This window comes from Eptatretus burgeri, chromosome 3 (assembly GCF_056783735.1).
Source record: "Eptatretus burgeri isolate ZD-2024b chromosome 3, Ebu_testis_v1, whole genome shotgun sequence".
Lineage (NCBI taxonomy): Eukaryota > Metazoa > Chordata > Myxini > Myxiniformes > Myxinidae > Eptatretus > Eptatretus burgeri.
Genome location: NC_140963.1, coordinates 3,098,400 through 3,117,838, shown reverse-complemented (window position 1 = coordinate 3,117,838; position 19,439 = coordinate 3,098,400). Strand labels below are relative to the sequence as shown.

General features: G+C 44.4%; 1 protein-coding gene across 2 annotated transcripts in view; it reads left to right on the top strand.

Annotated features, from left to right (window-relative positions):
- Nucleotides 1-19,439, top strand: part of LOC147029300 (integrin beta-1-A-like) — a 120,999-nt gene that overhangs the window by 74,619 nt on the left and 26,941 nt on the right. For both annotated transcript variants that reach the window (XM_085872255.1, XM_085872254.1), the window contains exons 11-14: nt 5,811-5,900; nt 11,587-11,721; nt 18,248-18,441; nt 18,635-18,873. In XM_085872255.1, the coding sequence (XP_085728381.1) occupies nt 5,811-5,900; nt 11,587-11,721; nt 18,248-18,441; nt 18,635-18,873 (658 nt within the window). The remainder of the gene's footprint in view (nt 1-5,810; nt 5,901-11,586; nt 11,722-18,247; nt 18,442-18,634; nt 18,874-19,439) is intronic.

The window sequence follows — 19,439 nt, the reverse complement described above, 5'->3', positions numbered from 1 at the left end:
TACATGTTTACATGCTTTAAGCTTACATGTTTTACATTTACATGTACGTTTACATGTTTGCATGCTGCCCTTCGCAGGGCAGCTCACCGGATGACGGGATTGGGGCAAAGCCTTCAGGACCCCAATTCCTTTATGATAGGAGGAAAAGCACAGATAAACTTCCTGGGTCAGATTGCGGTGGTGTGTGGCAGAATGGTGCTCAAGTGTCGTCCACCACATGGAGGCCTCCTCATGTTAACCTGAGGCGGTCCCTCCGGGTGGGTGCTTGGAATGTCCCATCTCTAACCAAGGGTGATCACCTGTCTCTGTTATCATTTGAGCTCCAGTGTTTGAACATTGGCATTGCAGCACTCTCTGAGGTTCTGAGACCGGATAGTGGCGAGATAATGGTGGGTGGTTACACCGACTATTGGTCTGGTCGCTCTGATGGTTACGATGCCAGAGGAGTTGCTGTGGCTGTGTCCAACAAGCTGACTCGATTGATAATTGAGGTAACACCGGTCAACGAGCATATTATGAGACAAAGGATTCTTCACTCCTTAGGTGTCATTTCCCTGGTCTCTGTTTATGCTCCGACTGAGGTGAGTGATCTCACCATGAAGGACACATTCTATGCCACGCTCGAGTTTGTGGTTGATCAGTGCTCCAGGCGAGATACTCTTATTGTCTTGGGGGATTTCAATGCATCAACTGGAACTGATAGGGATGGTTATGAGACATGTGTTGGTCCCCAAGGGTCTGGAACTGTGAACCAGAATAGCACTGAGTTCCTTTACTTTGCAAGAAGTCATGGACTTAGGGTGGCTGGTTCATGGGTTCCGCACCCACAGGCTCATCGCTGGACTTGGTATTCCAATGCTGGTGTTGTGGCAAAGGAGATGCTTGGACAATTGCTCTAGGTCTTCAAAGCAGCTGTTCACCGCCACCTCGTATCGTCCCCCATCCAAATCCTCGATCTTTTCTACCCTCGTTAATCCACCCCAAACCCATCTCCTTCAAATTCCCTGCTTTCCTTCCTGAATGTCCCTGTGGTGTCCATCTTGTATACTCCATGTTCTGCACCCCATCCCTCTCCCTTCCACAAATCTCCTAATGTCTCTGTTATCCACTGTTTTGTTCTTCCCACACCCCTCTTGTCTCATGCCCCCCCCCCCTTGCTGTACGTTGTGTGTTAGCTCTCATACTAGCCTTGACAATGGATCCCAAAAAAAAATAAAACGAGATTGACTTTCTGCTCTTTGATGGTCGCTGGAGGATGATCCAGAACTGCAGGGTCTATCAGAGTGCTCATTTTCTCAACACCGACCACAGTCTTGTTGTGGCAACTCTGAAGTTGCAGCTTAAATCCGACAGAATTGTACTATCCCAGATCAGGTCAGGTCAGGTATGGGAGCATGTGCTGGAGCAGCGCTTCACTGCATCCACTTTCCACCAGTACTCCAGGGGCCTCCGTCTGGCCATCCCTCAGGAAGATGCCTGGCTCATCCCCATCTCCTTAAGATGCCGATCAACCTGCTGCAGCCACAAGGAACATGGTTGGCCCCTTGGCCTCCTCCACTCATTAGGCTCCCTCACTGAGAGAATCTGGTGAGCAGGATGAGCGTCAGGAAATTGAGCCACGTGTCCATACAGCCGCAGCTGACACATCACGGACTATGCAGGTAACAAATCTCAGTTTAGTCTCTCTCTCAGCATCCGCTCGTTGGACACAAAGTCCGACCAGCGATTGCCAAGGATTCTCCGAAGAGACCTGGTACCAAAGGAAGAAAGTCTCTGTCTAAGATCCCTGGTCAGAGTCCAAGTCTCGCACCCATAGAGCAAGACTGGAAGCACCTGAAGACTCGGACTTTCATCCTCCCGCACAGGTACCGACAATGTCACACCCCATGGTCTCGTGATTGCATGACTCCCCAAGCCCAACCCAGATGCCTGTTGACCTCTGGCCCACAGCCAGCAGAGACATGAATATCACTGCCAAGGAAAGTGAATCTCTCCGTGACCTCAACATCCTCATCATAAACGGGTACAGACAAGATAGCAGCATCCAAGATGTCATTGAAAGCCTGAATCTTAGTTTTGACTCAGGAAACCCATAATCCCAGTGGCCCTGACTCTTCATTCAGCACCTTGAGGGCCCCCAAAAGGAAATGTGGAGTCTCTGCAAAGATAATCTCAGCCTCGGCTGTATGTTGGCAATCTCAAAGAAGAGAAAGGAGCTGAGGAGTTTGTGAACAGACTGAGTGGGGATTTGGGGGGTCTGGGTGCTTTTTGGAATCCTGAGGAGTTGTGGAATGCCTTCAAGACCACCATCCTTGATGTTGCTGGTGGATGTCTTAGAACTCACCATTGGGTGAAGAAGAATTTTGTCTCTCAAGGAAGAATAGATACCATTGACCAGAGTCACAGGGCCAGGCTTAATGGCAGAGCTCAGCTATTCAGGGAGTTCAGGCGTAAAACTGTACGTGCGTTGAAGGTAGACAAGGAGGCCTATGTGCAAGGAATCTGTGAGGGGGTAGAGCGTCATCTGTGGTCAAGTGGTTCTCCTCCTTCCAGGGGAGTTCATGCATTGTGTTCCACCAAGCTCATCCGTCGGTGTTCTGCAGTTGGAGCGGAGGGTGGTGTACTCTTGAGAGAGGAGTCTGAAGTGAATGCCCGCAAGGCCGGTTACTTTGAGCGGCTGTACCAGGCTGATCCACCAGCTGTTGAGATAGATGTCAGGGGTGTTACTATCCCTATTGCTGACCCTCCAATCAACTGTGATCCACCTTCGTTTGTGGTAACACAGGCTGCGGTGAACCGGTTGAAATGGAGTAAATCTCCAGGGATCTGTTGCATCCATGCTGAACTTCCCGAGGCTGGTGGAAATGCTGTACTCATGTCAATGCATGCAGTTCTGTGCTCTGCCTGGAACACAGGCATCATCCCAACTGACTGGAGGAGGGACCTTGTTGTCCCTCTCTGGAAAGGGAAGGGTAATCGCCAGGACTGCAACAACTACCGAGGGGTGATGCTGCTCTCAGTGCCGGGCAAGGTCTTTGCTCCGATAATTCTTGATAGGGTTCGCCACCATCTGCTTGAGCAGCAGCTTCCAGAGCAGTCAGGCTTTACACCAAATCTTGCCCTTCGGGTCCTCACCGAACACAGACGAGAGGTTCGGCAGGGGCCGCTTGCAGCGTGTTGATCTCTGGAAAGCATTTGATTCGGTGAATCGGGATTCCCTCTGGAGGATTCTTGGTCTTCGTGGGGTGCCACTAAAACGGATCTATCTGATGTCCGAACTGTACTCTGGTACTGATGGTAAGCACGAACGCTGATTGGCACGGCCAATCCGGGCAGGGTTACACGACTTTGCGTGATACCTTACCTGTAGATGGCCGGCTAATTGGGGTCACGTGCCCTCATCGCACACTTGGATTACTGCTGAGCATTACAGTGAGTGTGCGCTAGCTGTCGAAGCAAATTATTGGGGCAGAACGTCCCATCTAACCTTACCTGTGCATTGCATCGTACCATTAAGGGAAAAGACAACCGAGACAGATTGGAAATAACAGCAAACAATTATTTGTTCCAAACACACAAGCAAGCAATCATTTAAAAGCAAGGATTAATGAGCAAGAAAGCAAAAGGCACATTGGAGCATATTTAACCTGAACACGTATACTTATTCAATCTTACTTCAACAAAACACTTGGCTATCATTCCCTCAGAGGAAAATAATAAAGCAAGAAGGACATGAATATAAAATAATAGTAATGTGTGGAGAAAAGGAAAGCAGTGTTTCCTTCTCTCCCTCACCTCGCACAAATATATACAGGAGATTGTGCACGTAAATGGATGGGTAAGATAGGCACCGATTGGGGATACGCAGCCACATCCCTGAGATGCCCAGACCAAGTTGGTGAGTCCTATTTGGCGTCCCAGATATGCGAGCTCGATGTGCGACTCGCCACCCTTTGCCTCAGATTCGTTCTCGTCAGGCCCCCGTCGATGAGGTGCTGCCATTCACCATCTTCGTCCTTCGTGGCTGACAGGATCATAAGGACAGGATGACGCTCGTGGAAGTAGTGTTCTTTTTCCACAGAATCTCAACACAAACTGCTCGTGAATCCTTCCTTTCTTTACCCTCACAAGTTTTTGTTCTCGCCCTCATGAGCCTTCTCAATCTTTGAGCTTTCTGCTCATGCGAGCTTGTCCCGCTCGGTTCCTCTTTCTGCATTCTGCCTTTTCCTCTTCCTTTTCTGCTTACTGGGCCATCTGCTCAGGAGCGCTTTTCATCCCTACTCACGTGAGCCCATATCATATACTTCTCTGCCTTTCTGCTTCTCCTTCACATCAGCTTTCTTCCCATCCTCCCACAAGCATTCTCCTTCTCCCATTCGTCCGGACACAATGGGGGTGGGTGCACGACCTCACTTGTAGAAATTGCTACACCATTCTGAGGGAACTTTCAACGAAGCCCCCACCCCGCCCTCGACATGCCCAAAGCCACGACGAGAGCCCCCAGCCCCTCCTTCGTGCACAAAACACCCACTTGCACCATTTTGCACTGTCCCATGCCCTCGAGAAGCGCCGCACCTCGTAGGCCACGATGAGCACCAAGCGTCACGAACAGGCATGCAAGAGCACCTGGTGGGTTACCAAGCGATGTGTGGATGGAGGGAATGTGGAAAGGAACCCCACATGACCGAGGGATGACCGAACAGCCACGAGGTTGAAGTTAAGACCGATGGGGTGAAGGAGGGACTGTGGGAAGGATGTTTGATGGGGGGGGGGGAGATTATTGGTGGACCATTGAAATGGGCTGAAGGGGTAATAGAGGGAATGAACAGAACGATGGTGTGAAGGAAGAAAGATTGAAAGTAACAGAAGGAGAGGGAGGAGACATTACACGGGACAAATACAGCCGAGACAACACATGCCCACCTCAAGCAGCCCTTTGACAAGGGACTAAGGACTATCTATACAAAGACTAATAAAATAACTGATCCCGAGTCACCTGCGTGTCCATGTATGCTCTCCCCCTGGGGTAAGTTTTTCCAAAAACCATAACAATATTCACACATGATTATTAACCTCACTTGACACCACAGTAGATGTTCCGAAAACATCAAAAGCATCCTTTCAAAAGAAAATAGACAAAGTGAAAAGGAAAAAAATTATACATCGTTGGGTTTTCATTGTCACATTTTATTTCTGAGTTTGCAAGTTCAATTTAGCAAAGAATCAATACAATAAAATAAAAACGCATTGCGTTCATGGGGAAAAACAAGCGTTAAAATCCAACGGAGGATGAAGCAGGTTAAACCGATCGAACGTCCGCTCTGTCGAAATTAAACAATCAGCATTTTGAAGGAGATTTCCTTTATCCAAATTTCAAAGGTTTTAATCCTCAAATTATTGAGTTAAATGTGGTGGAGAAGGTTTTCTGTGTCTTCTTTCATGGTTCTCCGTCGCCATCTCGATTTCATCCATGACTTGTTTATTTGTTTGTTTATAAATTTATTTTATTCCTTCCGAACAATTTTTCCACCATGGTTGTTTTCTGTTATTATTCTTATTTCATCCCAAATCCCACCCCACACTCTCCCTTCACTATATTTATCTTTTGGTTTTTCTATTTCCTAAAATCATGATTTTATTGATCATTTTATTCGAATATACTTTGTGTTATTTAATTTTTCATGCCCAATTATGTTGAGCCTTAATGCTCTTGCAGCACTACACTTGTGGATGACTGTCGATTAACACAAGCACCGTTGGAAAGTTTGATTGTCTTCCATGAAGTTATAATTGTTGCCTGTGTTTTGCAGAGTCTACAGCAGTTCATCCCCAAATCAGCAGTTGGTGAACTTTCGGAAGATTCCAGCAATGTTGTACAACTCATCACAGATGCTTACAATGTTCGCCTTCACACTGGGACATTCACAGCAACAACACATTATTTTTGTCATATCTATCTATATCTTACTAAAGCTCTCATCATGTATGTATGTATGTATGTATGTATGTATGTATGTAGGTATGTTCCTGAAATACAGCCAAAACGTACACAATAGCGCAAAAATTTTAGGGCCACCTTACTCACCATTCTCCTGCGGTGTGCAGTATCAAGTTTGGTTCAAATCGGGCAACGAAAAAATTATTAAAAAATCAATTCCCAATTCAGTCAAGTACTCTTCCGGATTATTTGATCAATGCAAACAACCTCAGCGGTATAGTTCGCTGGAGCTATCTTTTTTTTCTCTGTTGAAATGAATTTTTTTCATCAACCGCTGTCACAACGGGAACCCAACGCGTTCACGGGTCATCTAGTCACCCTTAAAATCAGACTTCTAAAAATAGTCCAGCCAGACAAGAATGAAAAACAGACAACACTGGGCACTTTGCACAACAACTGCGATGCTTTGCACATTCATACTGCCCAGTTTAGTGAACATTTGCTGACATGTACTCCTCACCAAATAACTGAGCAACACCAAGTTTTAAGGCTTGTATCTATTTGATGGGACTTTAAGGTTTAAAAAAGGATGTTGAATTGGATTTAAATACAGAGCTCATGCGAGGATGGTTCTTGGTAGTGATGGCGTTGTCCTGAAGTGCAATGTTGATAACATGACGTGGACGGTTGTGGACTGTTGCTCCTTGCTGTTGGGCTAGGTGGTGAACTTTGTGCAGAGGATTTCATCCTTGGATCTGTTACTAGTCATAGAATCCCTCCGAAAGATGACAAGATCAGTTATTCATGCCAAGTGGTGATGACTCCACATGTTCATTGTTGAGGCCTTGGCAGAATCTCGACTTGTCGATGAAAAGAACATGGGACCAACAGTTCATTTTCAATTTGTGATCTTTCGTTGTCCATTGCACATACTGTGTGTGGTTGATGGTGGTATCATGAGGATGAATGACATCCTGCGTTCTGCAGCTGCAGTAGTAGAAACATTCTCTGGTTCCAATCAGTCCTCCTTTACTGCACATCACTGTGTCTTATCCTCAGCTTGCATCCTAAGCTCCCTCAGGTCCTGCTTTGATCCAAGTGTTCCGAGTCCTACTTCTTGTAGGTCGGTCCGCAGCACACTGAGTAGGTTTGTGCAGTGACGTCCTCTGCGGGCTCGGTATTTGTTAGCACCCGATGCAGCGAATTCCGGGGCTGCTTGTGCAGATGGGTCTTTTGGCATCCGTAGCACATGGCTAAACATGGACAATCCTTCTTCAGACACTTTAAAAGATAGGAGGACTGTATTGCACAGGTTGTACAATTGTATCGATGGGGCTCAAACTGTCCGGCCAACGATGTCGGGTGATGACTTGCAGGTGTTTATGGTGGCAGGCATAAAGCTTGTCCAGAACTGCCTTTGGAGCTACCCAGCTGTTGCTGTTGCCTCAGTGAGACACAGGTTGCATTGAACAATGGTAGTTTCATTGTCAAGGGGATCCTCAATCCAGGGATATACAGCTTCCAGAAAGATTGGAAGGCAATGTTTCCCATGGCACAATGTGCTGCAATATCAGATGAGTTGCAGAGCAAAGAGCCCAGGGTTTTGCTCTTCCTCCATTTCTCTTGTCCCCAGAGTGGAATGCCGATGAAATGAATATGGGATGGTATGTGTGAGGGATTTGGAGCAGCGGTCTTCTGGTCCTCACACCACTGGCAGAAAGCCTGTTATAAACACTTTATGCGTTCATGTCAAGATTTCGTAGATTATTGCTATTTTCAGCTCATCTTGGAGAGATTTTACTGTTAAAAAGTGGTTCCTTCGAGAAAGGGAGACAAGATAACCATCTCAAAGGGTTGTACCCCTTAGATGACCTGAATGAGACCTCTCCTTGAATTGTCCCATCTGGTGGGACCTAATGTCTGCCTTAGAATCCTTCCTGACATGGAAAATATAACTTGCTTTCATTAGTTAATTTATTTTTGAGCATTTTTTTTAAACATAATTTGTCTTCAGTTCAATGCATTTACTCCAGCATTGTTCCAGCTTGGATCTCTCTCTCTCTCTCTCTCTCTCTCTGAAAGGACCGTCTGGCAAACCCCCCATCCCTCCCCCCCCCATCGACTTTCTTTACAATCCTCTTGAAGAAGTTCAGTCATTCAAACTCCTGGGTCTCACTATCAGTTATCATCTTTCTTGGGAAAACCACATTTCAATGTTGGCCTCCAAATCAGTCTGAATTCTATAAGTCCTTGTCCTGCTTGTCCGGAAACCCCTCGACCCACTTTGATTACCTCATTATTATAATCACCAAACTCTTCCTGCAAAGTTCGAGCCTCTTTAAACTCTCGGAATAAATGGAAGTCCAAGGGAGAAACTTCTCCAAAGTAGGGTGGATGGGACATCTGTTCAATGCCACAGTTGGCCGCGATGACCACTGCGACCTGGGCTTCATGAGCCAGTGTGTTGTGCTGAAGAATCAGCAAGAGTTGACAACTTTTCAAGGCACTTGTTCCAGATGGCTTCTCACAACCACCATTGTTCATCAGCCGAGTTCTCCCACTTGATTGAGGTTTTTTTTAATTGAAGTAGTCGGTCAAGATCACCCTTACATTGTGCCAGAAAACAGTTGCCGTGACCTTTTCAGGCTGATGCTATCTTCTTGAACTTTTGGGGAGGCAGAGTATGTATATGCTTTCACTTGCATACTCTGTGAGTTGGTTTCAGGATCAAAATGCTGAGCCCATGACTCATCCTGCTGGAGTTACAATTCTGTCAATAAGTTGTTTTGTTTTGTTGAGGCCTTTCCTGATCAGCAGTCAACATTCTGGCACAAATTTGCTGAAACCTTTGTTTATGGCCAATGTTTCATTGAGGATGGAACGTACTGACCCAGTGATGGCGGCAGGTGCTCAATGTCTCACCTCCAGTGGGGAGAACAAGTATTTGATACACTGCCGATTTTGCAGGTTTTCCCACTTGCAAAGCAAGTAGAGGTCTGTAATTTTTATCAGAGGTACACTTCAACTGTGAAAGACGGAATCTAAAACAAAAATCCTGAAAATAACATTGTATGATTTTTAAATAATTAATTTGCATTTTATTGCATGAAATAAGTATTTGATACATCAGAAAAACAGAACTTAATATTTGGTACAGAACCCTTTGTTTGCAATTACAGAGATCAGACATTTCCTGTAGTTCTTAACCAGGTTTGCACAGACTGCAGCAGGGATTTTGGCCCACTCCTCCATACAGATCTTCTCCAGCTCCTTCAGGTTTCGGGGCTGTCGCTGGGCAACACAGACTTTCAGCTCCCTCCAAAGATTTTCTATTGGGTTTAGGTCTGGAGACTGGCCAGGCCACTCCAGGACCTTGAGATGCTTCTTACGGAGCCACTCCTTAGTTGCCATGGCTGTGTGTTTCAGGTCATTGTCATGCTGGAAGACCCAGCCACGCCCCATCTTCAATGCTCTTGTTGAGGGAAGGAGGTTGTTGGCCAAGATCTCGTGATACATGGCCCCATCCATCCTCCCCTCAATACAGTGCAGTCGTCCTGTCCCCTTTGCAGAAAAGCATCCCCAAAGAATGATGTTTCCACCTCCATGCTTCACGGTTGGGATGGTGTTCTTTGGGTTGTACTCATCCTTCTTCTTCCTCCAAACACGGCGAGTGGAGTTTAAACCAAAAAGCTCTATTTTGGTCTCATCAGACCACATGACCTTCTCCCATTCCTCCTATGGATCATCCAGATGGTCATTGGCAAACTTCAGACGGGCCTGGACATGTGCTGGCTTGAGTAGAGGGACCCTGTGTGTGCTACAGGATTTTAATCCATGACGGCATAGTGTGTTACTTATGGTTTTCTTTGATACTGTGGTCCCAGTTCTCTTCAGGTCATTGACCAGGTCCGCCGTGTAGTTCTGGGCTGATCCCTCACTTTTCTCATGATCATTGAGGCTCCACGAGGTGAGATCTTGCACGGAGCCCCAGACCGAGGGAGATTGACTGTTATCTTGAACTTCTTCCATTTTCTAATAATTGCGCCAACAGTTGTTGCCTTCTCACCAAGCTGCTTGCCTATTGTCCTGTAGCCCATCCCAGCCTTGTGCAAGTCTACAATTTTGTCCCTGATGTCCTAAGACAGCTCTCTGGTCTTGCCTATTGTGGAGAGGTTGGAGTCTGATTGATTGAGTGTGGACAGCTGTCTTTTATGCAGATAACGAGTTCAAACAGGTGCAGTTAATACAGGTAATGAGTGGAGAATGGGAGGGCTTCTTAAAGACAAAACTAACAGGTCTGTGAGAGCTGGAATTCTTACTGGTTGGTCGGTGATCAATACTTATTTCATGCAATAAAATGCAAATTAATTATTTAAAAATTATACAATGTGATTTTCAGGATTTTTGTTTTCGATTCTGTCTTTCACAGTTGAAGTGTTCCAATGATAAAAATTACAGACCTCTACGTTCTTTGTAAGTGGGAAAACCTGCAAAATCGGCAGTGTATCAAATACTTGTTCTCTCCACTGTATGTGCCTGAATGTTGATGTTCTCTCATTCATCAACATTTCCTGATGTGCTGGCCTCAATTTGCGGAATTCTGACCGTTGGCTTAAACTCGGTGCTCATTTTCCCTTGCATCATTCTGTTTTCCTCAAGTCTGAGGAAAGTTTTGATGAACAATGCACCCTTGGATTGAAGCTTAATAATATTGAGATGTGTCGGTCATGTCCTGCACAACCGAAAGTCAAAATGTTTCCTTGATTTAAAAAAAAAACAAAATCTCTATGTTTAACTTTAAAGTACCAAGATGAATTCAATGATCAATTTAACAATCCTTGAAAAAATTGAAGCACTTTCTGCCATCGTCGGCCTTGACTGGGCAAATACTGTGGAAGTTTTGACCAATCACCTTCCATGGTATAGTGCTGGATTGGTCAACCGCAGTGTGGCACATAGACCACCAGGGACACTGATCAATCAGAATATATTTATGACTCATGTAGTATTAGTGTGTAAAGTGTCAAAGGATGCAATCTTTGTGCATATCCACTGCACTAATAAACAAATCCATCCATCCATCCATTGGGACCATACTCTGTGCAGAGCGTCGGTGCTGCCGAAGCAGTCTCCTTGGCGATTGGGTACAATCCTGGACGGGTCTCCACTCCGACGCAGGATACCAGCATGCTGGCACTCATTTTGCCGACCTCGGAAGGATGACCGGCAGAGTCAACCCCACCTGGTATTAATTCAACAGCCGAGCGGAATTTGAACTCAGGATCCTGGGATCCCAAGCCCACCACCCTAATCATTAAGCCAACTCCAGGCATAACAAACAAATCCTGTTGTAAATACGGATGTGCTTTACCAGCATTTTGCAACATACACATACTTTTTGATTCAATTCAACAACCGAGAATATCTTAATTGCTCAATTAAAATGAGGTGAGTTTGTCACATTTTCGAACAATTGTATTTCTTTTCACGTTTTCAAAACAGATGAGAGATCACAATGCACGATGTCTTGTTCGAAGCCGACGTTATGATGCAACGTCGACCGTATTGTTTTGTAGCAAAGGCAACACTTCATTAATTGTTTGTTTGTGTTTTATATTTTGAAAAACGATGGACTGCTCTGTTCACAGAATCTTTCATCAAACGTCATAATCCAGCACAACTCACTACCTGAGGGACTCACTGTGAAATACTTGTCTAACTGTGAAAATGACACAGTTCGTGCCGATAGAGGAGAGTGTTCCAATGTAAAGATCGGTCAAAAGGTGAGGAACTACTTGTTCTCTGCTCCACTACAATGCTTGTTAAGAAATTTGATGGACATGCATCACATTTTAAACAATGGTTCTTTTTGTTAAAATATTAAATTAATTGTCATGTGCACCCGTTAACTTGAGAATGAAGAAGGTTGTAAGTGAGGAAGGACATAGTTCATAAAATAGAGGGAAAAACGATTCGGAAAGAGAAGAAGAGTAAGATGGTGTTTGTTAAAGAGCAGGTTGCGGGTCACCAAACATGTTTTGAAAATTTATCAATAGGATTATATGTGCATTAAATAGTTCAATGCAAACTATTGTGGTTGCTTAACTATTGGTAAAATTAATGAAATTTAACTCCAAAGTTGTTATTTCTCGAGGCTGTTGAAAAAAAAAACAGCCGCGTGCCATATATGGATGGTGACGTCACGTTCTCCAAAACAAAGCGGACGCTCACTCGCTCATTGAAGAAGTGTCCAGTTCAGCGGGCCGTTTTCGGTTTTTTTGAGCTTGCAACTGTCTATATTATCCTTTTTTTATTTTGAATTATTGCAGAACAAAGTTATTTGGATATTTGTGCATCATGCCTCATACGTGTGTCGTCAAGTTTTGTGAAAATGGCTGGAAAACGGGTAATCGCTCCCACCGATTCCCGAAGGAATCAAACATTTGCCGGCAGTGGATAAGATTTGTACAAACAAAACGGGCGAATTTTCCCCCAAAGAAAACGGGTAAAGAGGACCCTTTGGATAGACTTGTCATTTGTGGTGACCATTTCACAGCCGAGGATTACAAAGGCATAAACACATCTGATCACCACTCTGTGAATATGAGTTGTTGGTTGATAAGTTCTCCAGATACTGCTCTGTCACAGAATCAATTGTTGAGTTTAAGTGAGAAAAACCTTGAAAGGTATTCTTAAAGAGTACATGGAAAAACACATAAATAAACTTTCTGAAAAACACAAGCATGAAAAAATTTTCTCAACAAATCAACTTATTGTTGATTAAATTACTTCTTAAACAGCATCAGCAAATTGGGCTATTTCATTTCAATTGTAAAAAAAATTGATAAATTTTCCACTTTTTTTTCTAAATTTGGTAGAATATTTCCCAATGAGACTAAACATGTTTTGGTATTTATATCCCACAACAGTCTTTTGAAAGTTGGGGTTTGTTCTAATTGTTCACTTTCGCTGGGGTCAAGCTCAGCTGTCAGACTTCAACGTCAAGGCTACGGTGTATAATATATATTTGGGTCCATTATTGATTCATTCTATTTCTGACTCTTGAGTGACTTGAGGGTTAAAAATTATTATATCAAGTCACAGACGAATCAAACTTTACATTATTTTATGCATCGAACAAGAAAATGAAAATCTACAAACCAATCTGTCAGGTGGAGTCTGTCAGTGTGAACTGCCAGGCAGTCAGTCCTACCACTTGTACATGAAATAGGCCGTTTTCTGGCACTTGCAAGTGGCTCAAATTTATATGGCTCAGGGCAAGAAACTCCATAGTATATATTCCCATCATCATCCGACTCGTCCTCGGCAAATTCGGAATGAAAACACTCAATTTCATCGCCGCTGAAATCACTCTCTGATTCGCATCTCGCCATTGTTCACACGCTGTTTCCGAATGTTCACGAAGTTTTCGGAGAACGTGACGTCATAGCATCTTCGGAAAATTCCGGTCTGTTTTTCGATCACTGACAAAAGTTTTGACTGAAAAGTTAATTTTAGCATATTTTGAGTTTCTCGTGTAAAAAAAATAATTGCCCAACGATTATTAATGTGATTATAACCTTCGAATCACGCGAAGTCATAAGCGACCTAAAACCTGCTCTTTAACTTTTGAATCCTCAAACTGAAATGATTGTCAATAAGGGATACTTGATCGAAACAGGACGGAATCTCAGGGCTGCAGTGGCAAGTTACAGAAACACTCCTTCAGTGTGCTCAACAAATCCTAATGTCAAACTGTGGATTATTTCATAAACTTTGCTGAAAACCAGAAAACCATCATTTGGGATTCTGCCATGACAATAGCCCAAACAGAAACCATGCCGAATGGCAGACTTATCCAGCAACAGAAACAAACAATAAAGTTGATTCAGGTCCAATGATGATGTTCACAATCAAATACCGATATGTATTTATAATAATTACCAGGGATTAAATTGAGGGATCAGTAAAATTAACTTTCAAACGTGTCTCCCTCCTCTAAAACCTGTTGGTGGCCCGTTAAGTCTGTCTCTGGTGTGTGCTCCACTTCCGTCCCTCCCCTATCTTCAAATGGCATCACAGCCGACTCCGCTCGTGACAAGGCCGAATGCCCACATTCTGTGTTTTCTTCCAAAACTTGTGCCCCAACCCCTCATTCTCGGTCCCAATCCTTCCCTGTCGTACGCAACTGCTCCTCCGTTCTGTGTCTTTTGCACTTGACAAGGTGAAGAAGGCTTTTTCAACCCTCAACTCTGACTTTGTAACTGGACCGGACAGCATCAGCTCATGTGTCCTAAAAACCTGCTTTGCTGCTCATACACTTCCTCTCTTTGCCTGTTTCACCCTGTCATTTGTGCTCAGACATCTTCCATCTGCTTGGAAATCCACCAACATCACTGCATTACATAAAAATGTGCAAAACTGATCCCTTCAACTACAGACCAATCAGCTTACTTCCAATCATCAGCAAGGTCATGGACTCCATCATCACAGTTGATGTGAAATTCTTCCTTTTCTCCAACAACCTCATCTCAGATCACCAATTTGGATTCAGACCAGATCACTCCACCTTGGACATGCTGCTTCAAATCACCCAACAATGGATGGAAGTCCTCAGACATGAGATCAAGGCCATCTCTCTGGACATATCTTGTGCTTTTGATACAGTCTGGCATCCTGCCTTACTTTCCGAACTCTCTGCCTATGATATCGAAGGTCAACTCCACACATGGTTTCCTGACTTCCTCTACTCTTGGAGCCAACGTGTGGCACACAACGGAATCCTTTCATCTCCCTTTCCTGTCAAGGCTGGAGTGTTCCAAGGTAGTGTTCTGGGCCCACTTCTATTCCTGATCTTCATCAAGGATCGCACTGACACTGTGAAAAATCCTCTATCTATTTGCTGAAGACTCCACCCTGTGCCGTGACATCCTTCTTCTTTCCGACAGGCAGGCTGTAGGCTCTTCTTCCCTCTCTTCAGACCTTGAAAAATAACACAAGATGGTCAAACACTTGGAATGTGTAATTTCAATCCTCACAAATCTCACATTCAGTATTTCTCTCTGAAAGGACCGTCTGGCAACCCCCCCTCCCCCCCCCCCCGCCACGACCGTCTTGCCAATCCTCTTGAGGAAGTTCAGTCATTCAAACTCCTGGGTCTCACTCTCAGTCATGATCTTTCTTCAGAAAATCACGTTTCAATGTTGGCCTCCAAACCAGTCATCAACTGGGTATCCTCCATCATACAAGGTCCTTCCTTGGCACACCTGAACTCCTATCTACCAACATGGCCTTCATCTGCAGCTTGATAGAGTATTTCTCTCCCCTCTGGGCTGGCTCCCCTGCCTCACATCTTGCTCAGCTTGATGCCGTGAAAGCGAAGGCCTTCAAGATCATTCGAATTTCCCACGATGAAGGTGAGCTGATGGGATTATCACTTAGTCATCACAGACAGGTCGGTGGTCTCTGTCTTCTACCTCCTCCTATTTGGTCTTACACTATCTGGTATTTCCATGCTTTGTCTCCCCCCACCTCTCCCCGCCCCCCCCCACCAGGTTTCTGCAGGGCTCACACAGTCCACCATCAACCCCCTTCTGGTGAAACTACCGTAACGCAAGATCACTGCTCACCTCAACTCATTTGTTCCTCTTTTTTCCCCACCTGTGCAACCACCTTCCACACTCTCTTCAATCTCATTCTTCCCTCCAGGTCTTCAAGACAGCTGCTCACCATCATCTCACATCCTTGTCCCATGATATGTTCTACCCTCGTTAACCCCACCCCAATCCCGAATTATTTTCCAGTTTTTCCTCCTTGCATGCATGTTTTGCGTCCTGATTTTGTCTGTTACCTCCTGATCCGTTCAGCGTGCTAGCTCTTCCACGCTCCTCAACTGTGTACACACAAAAAAGTGATTTGACAATAAAAAGCAAATACGGTGAAAAATAATAAAGATTTTGTGAAAAGTGGACAAATGAACAAATTGATAAAACAATTACAATCCTCCTTGGGAAAGTTCCCCATTAAGTTGGTGTTGGCTGCTCATCGAGCATGTCGTCTGTGCTTGGTCCAAGTTCTTGCTGAACTGGCTGCCACTGGCCAGGCCTGATGTTTGACTGAAGTTGGCAGAAAGTTGGAATTTCGTTCGGGTGCCGACAGTAACTTACCTACTGTTCATCAAAAGACATTGGGGTCTCTCAGGTCCACTAACTCAGGGTAACAGATGGATGTCAATGGGTGTCCAAGCTTAACATCTATCCGCAGGATGGCACACTTCACTTTGTAACATGCACAAGGTACGACTTGCGAAAGACCAATCTGACAGATTATAGTGAGGTGAACAATAGAACTCAGACTTGACAGCTCAAATGTAAGTGTGCTACCTCTGCACAATCTCGTTGGGACATTAAAAAAATAATGAATATCAACAAATTGATGTGTCTTGTCCAGAAGCCCGATGCAGAGAAATGGCACAGCAAATGTCATTACATATGTTCGATGGACACGGAGGCAATCGGCAAGTGTTATATTCGGTGATGAATCCAGGTTTCTTCCTGAAAGGCACGATGGTCACGCACGGGTCTACTAATGATTCCATGAGCAATATGCCCAGTCCGCAGAATTTCGACGATGAAGTGTCACGATGTGGGGTGGTATTGCTGAAACTTTTCGGCCAAACTTGATCTGTATCCATGGCAATCTAACCTCAGATCAATACATCAATGAGATAGTTGAGCAACATGGTCTAAGAATCATCTTTATGCATGATAATGCTCTTGCTCACAGGGTCATTTGAACAAGAATGCTCTTATCAATGCCAAAGTTAACGTCATGACACACTTGCCTGCCATCTCGGCAGATTTTAATCAGTTTGAACGTCTCTGGAATATCATTGATCGTCGCATTCGAACCTTGCCAAGTCAACCACAGACCCTCTGAGCTGGACCATGAGCTGATTTGGGCATGGAATGCCATTCCCCAGGCTCAGACTTTGGTCTGATTTGGTCAATGTGGTCAAATACTCATTTGGTCAATTTGGCGACGGTGCAATGCAGCGATTACTGCTGGAGGTGGACATACCTGGTATTGAGGTTGTGACTTCCATGCACAGGAGGATGAAAGCATTCACCACAATGCGGGATGTCGTGATTAGGTCACAATGAAATGGACGTGTAATTATTCAGCATTGATCTCATCTGTGTCTCGTGATGTCACATAAACAAATCACATCAACAATGAGCACGTTGAGAAGATAATGAGTAGGAACGTTTTTTTTTACAGGTGTGATATGTAGCTGAAGAGATTGACTGCTGTGCTTAAACTTAATATGTTTATCGATATTTTAGTAGTTGTTTTGATTGACTGATTATATAAATAAGGAAGTTGTACATGTGCTCTTTGGTTGTACGTGTGTTTTATGGCTGCTCTTCCTGTGTTTGGCTGATGCTGATCAAATTAAGAGGGTTCACGTGACGATCTCCCGATGCAGGTGTGGGGGGTGGGGTGTTATCACGAGGGTAACACTCACCAAAGGTCACAGAGGTGTAATTTACAGTTGTAGAAACTGTCTCTAAGTTGCAGGGAGATTAAACAATGTCCAATGTAATGGAGGAAAGTTGTCACTGACAAGATACAAAAGCAGCAGCAAAGGCAAAGTTTTAAATTTACAAGAATGGCAATGACACCTGATTGAATGACCCATTTTGAGAACACTGTCAGACCCTGCTATTCGTGGATTCGCCACGTATTCGCGGTTTATAAAATATGATTTGCCTTGACATTCGCAGCCCTGTGCTTCGTGTTTTAGTGGGGGGGTTTTTTTTCACTTTTTCACAGGATTTTTGATTTTTCCCTCATGAATCACAAATTGCGGGGAACGTATCCCCCCTTTTTCCATCGAAACAATGCCCTGCTACTCGCGGATTCGCAGCATTTTCCAGGAACGTATCCCCCCTTTTTCCATTGAAACAATGCCCTGCTATTCGCGGATTCGCAGCATTTTCCAGGAACGTATCCCCCGCCGATGGCGAGGTCCAACAGTGGTTACACCCTCGACCCTATTTCCTCTGACTCATCCCGATGAAGTTTGAGGAATTTCGGTACATTTGATGAAATGAAATGATGAAATGAGATATCCTGTTGTACCTGTACTGCAACAAATCAAACAGAATACTTTTTGTATTTGACTGTTTCTGCATGTCCTTGTTTCTTTCTTGCTCAATAATGCAGTCCATTGTAATTTGACTATGAATACCGTATAAAAACCCCATTCTTTACCCCTAACTTGTGCTTGTCAACATGGCCATGCAGCTTCAATTTCAGGTGTTTGTGAAGGCTGATACCTGCCCAGAAACCAATGAGACCGAGTTTGAAATCAAAGCATTAGGCCTTCAAGAAAAGCTGAAAGTTATCATCGAATACGACTGTGAATGTGATTGTGATGCACCCGTGCACAATTCTGACTACTGCCACATACATGGAACTGAACATTGTGGAACCTGCCGGTAAAAACAAAAAAAAAAAGGAAAAAAAAACTTCATTTTTATACTTACAAATGAGAGCGTTGCTGCACATAAGTCACAATGATGTTTATGCCATTGGTTCTCGACAAGACAGGGACATTGAAGTGAAACCTGAAATGTGATCGAGTTCGTTGTGGAGTTGCTCTGATCAATACAAATGTACTTTTGTGCGTAGATGCAATGACGAATGGCAGGGCAGGCGGTGTAACTGCAACCTAAAGGGCACGAACGCAAAGGAAATCGAAGATAAGTGCAAAAGAGGGAACGAGTCGCAGATATGCAGCAATCTGGGAGATTGCCTTTGTGGCACGTGCGAGTGCCAGCAGAGCGATGACAGCAAGGAGATCATTGGAGGAATGTTCTGTGAGTGCAACAACCTGAATTGTCCCCGCTTTAACAACTCTCTTTGTGGAGGTGAGCATTTTTCAGCATTTTGTGAATTGAATTAAAAAGTTGATCTACAAATGTTTCATTCATAAATAAATTTTCGATAACGTTTTTGATTTGCACCCAATGTAACTTGTAACATTATTTTGTGCCCGTCTCTGTTTGATGGATGCGTGTGAGGTGTGCGCCTGGGGATGAGGGGAGGGGTTGGATTCAGACTGTTTTTTTTAGTGAGTGATGGTGCTTTGTTCGTGCGGTAGTATATTTATGTCGGTGATATTAAATCATCAGCATTGAAACCTTTTTTCAATGACCAGTAACACCTGCTCCCTCTGGGGATGAGAGAGGAATTTTTTTTTCACTTTTTCAGAATTGGCACATTCATTTCCCCACTCTCAATACCTGCTCCCTCCAGCAGAGGTCAGTGGTTAAACGACTTGTGCTCTACCACGTGTACAGGCAAAAATTGCAAGTCCTCTCTCCACCCTCACAGGGGGGTTGGGGGGGGGCTGTATCAGTGAGAATTATTTTGTTCCCATGAGTTGACCGTGGGTACACCCAGCATGCATGAACATTTTGTTGGAACCCACAGC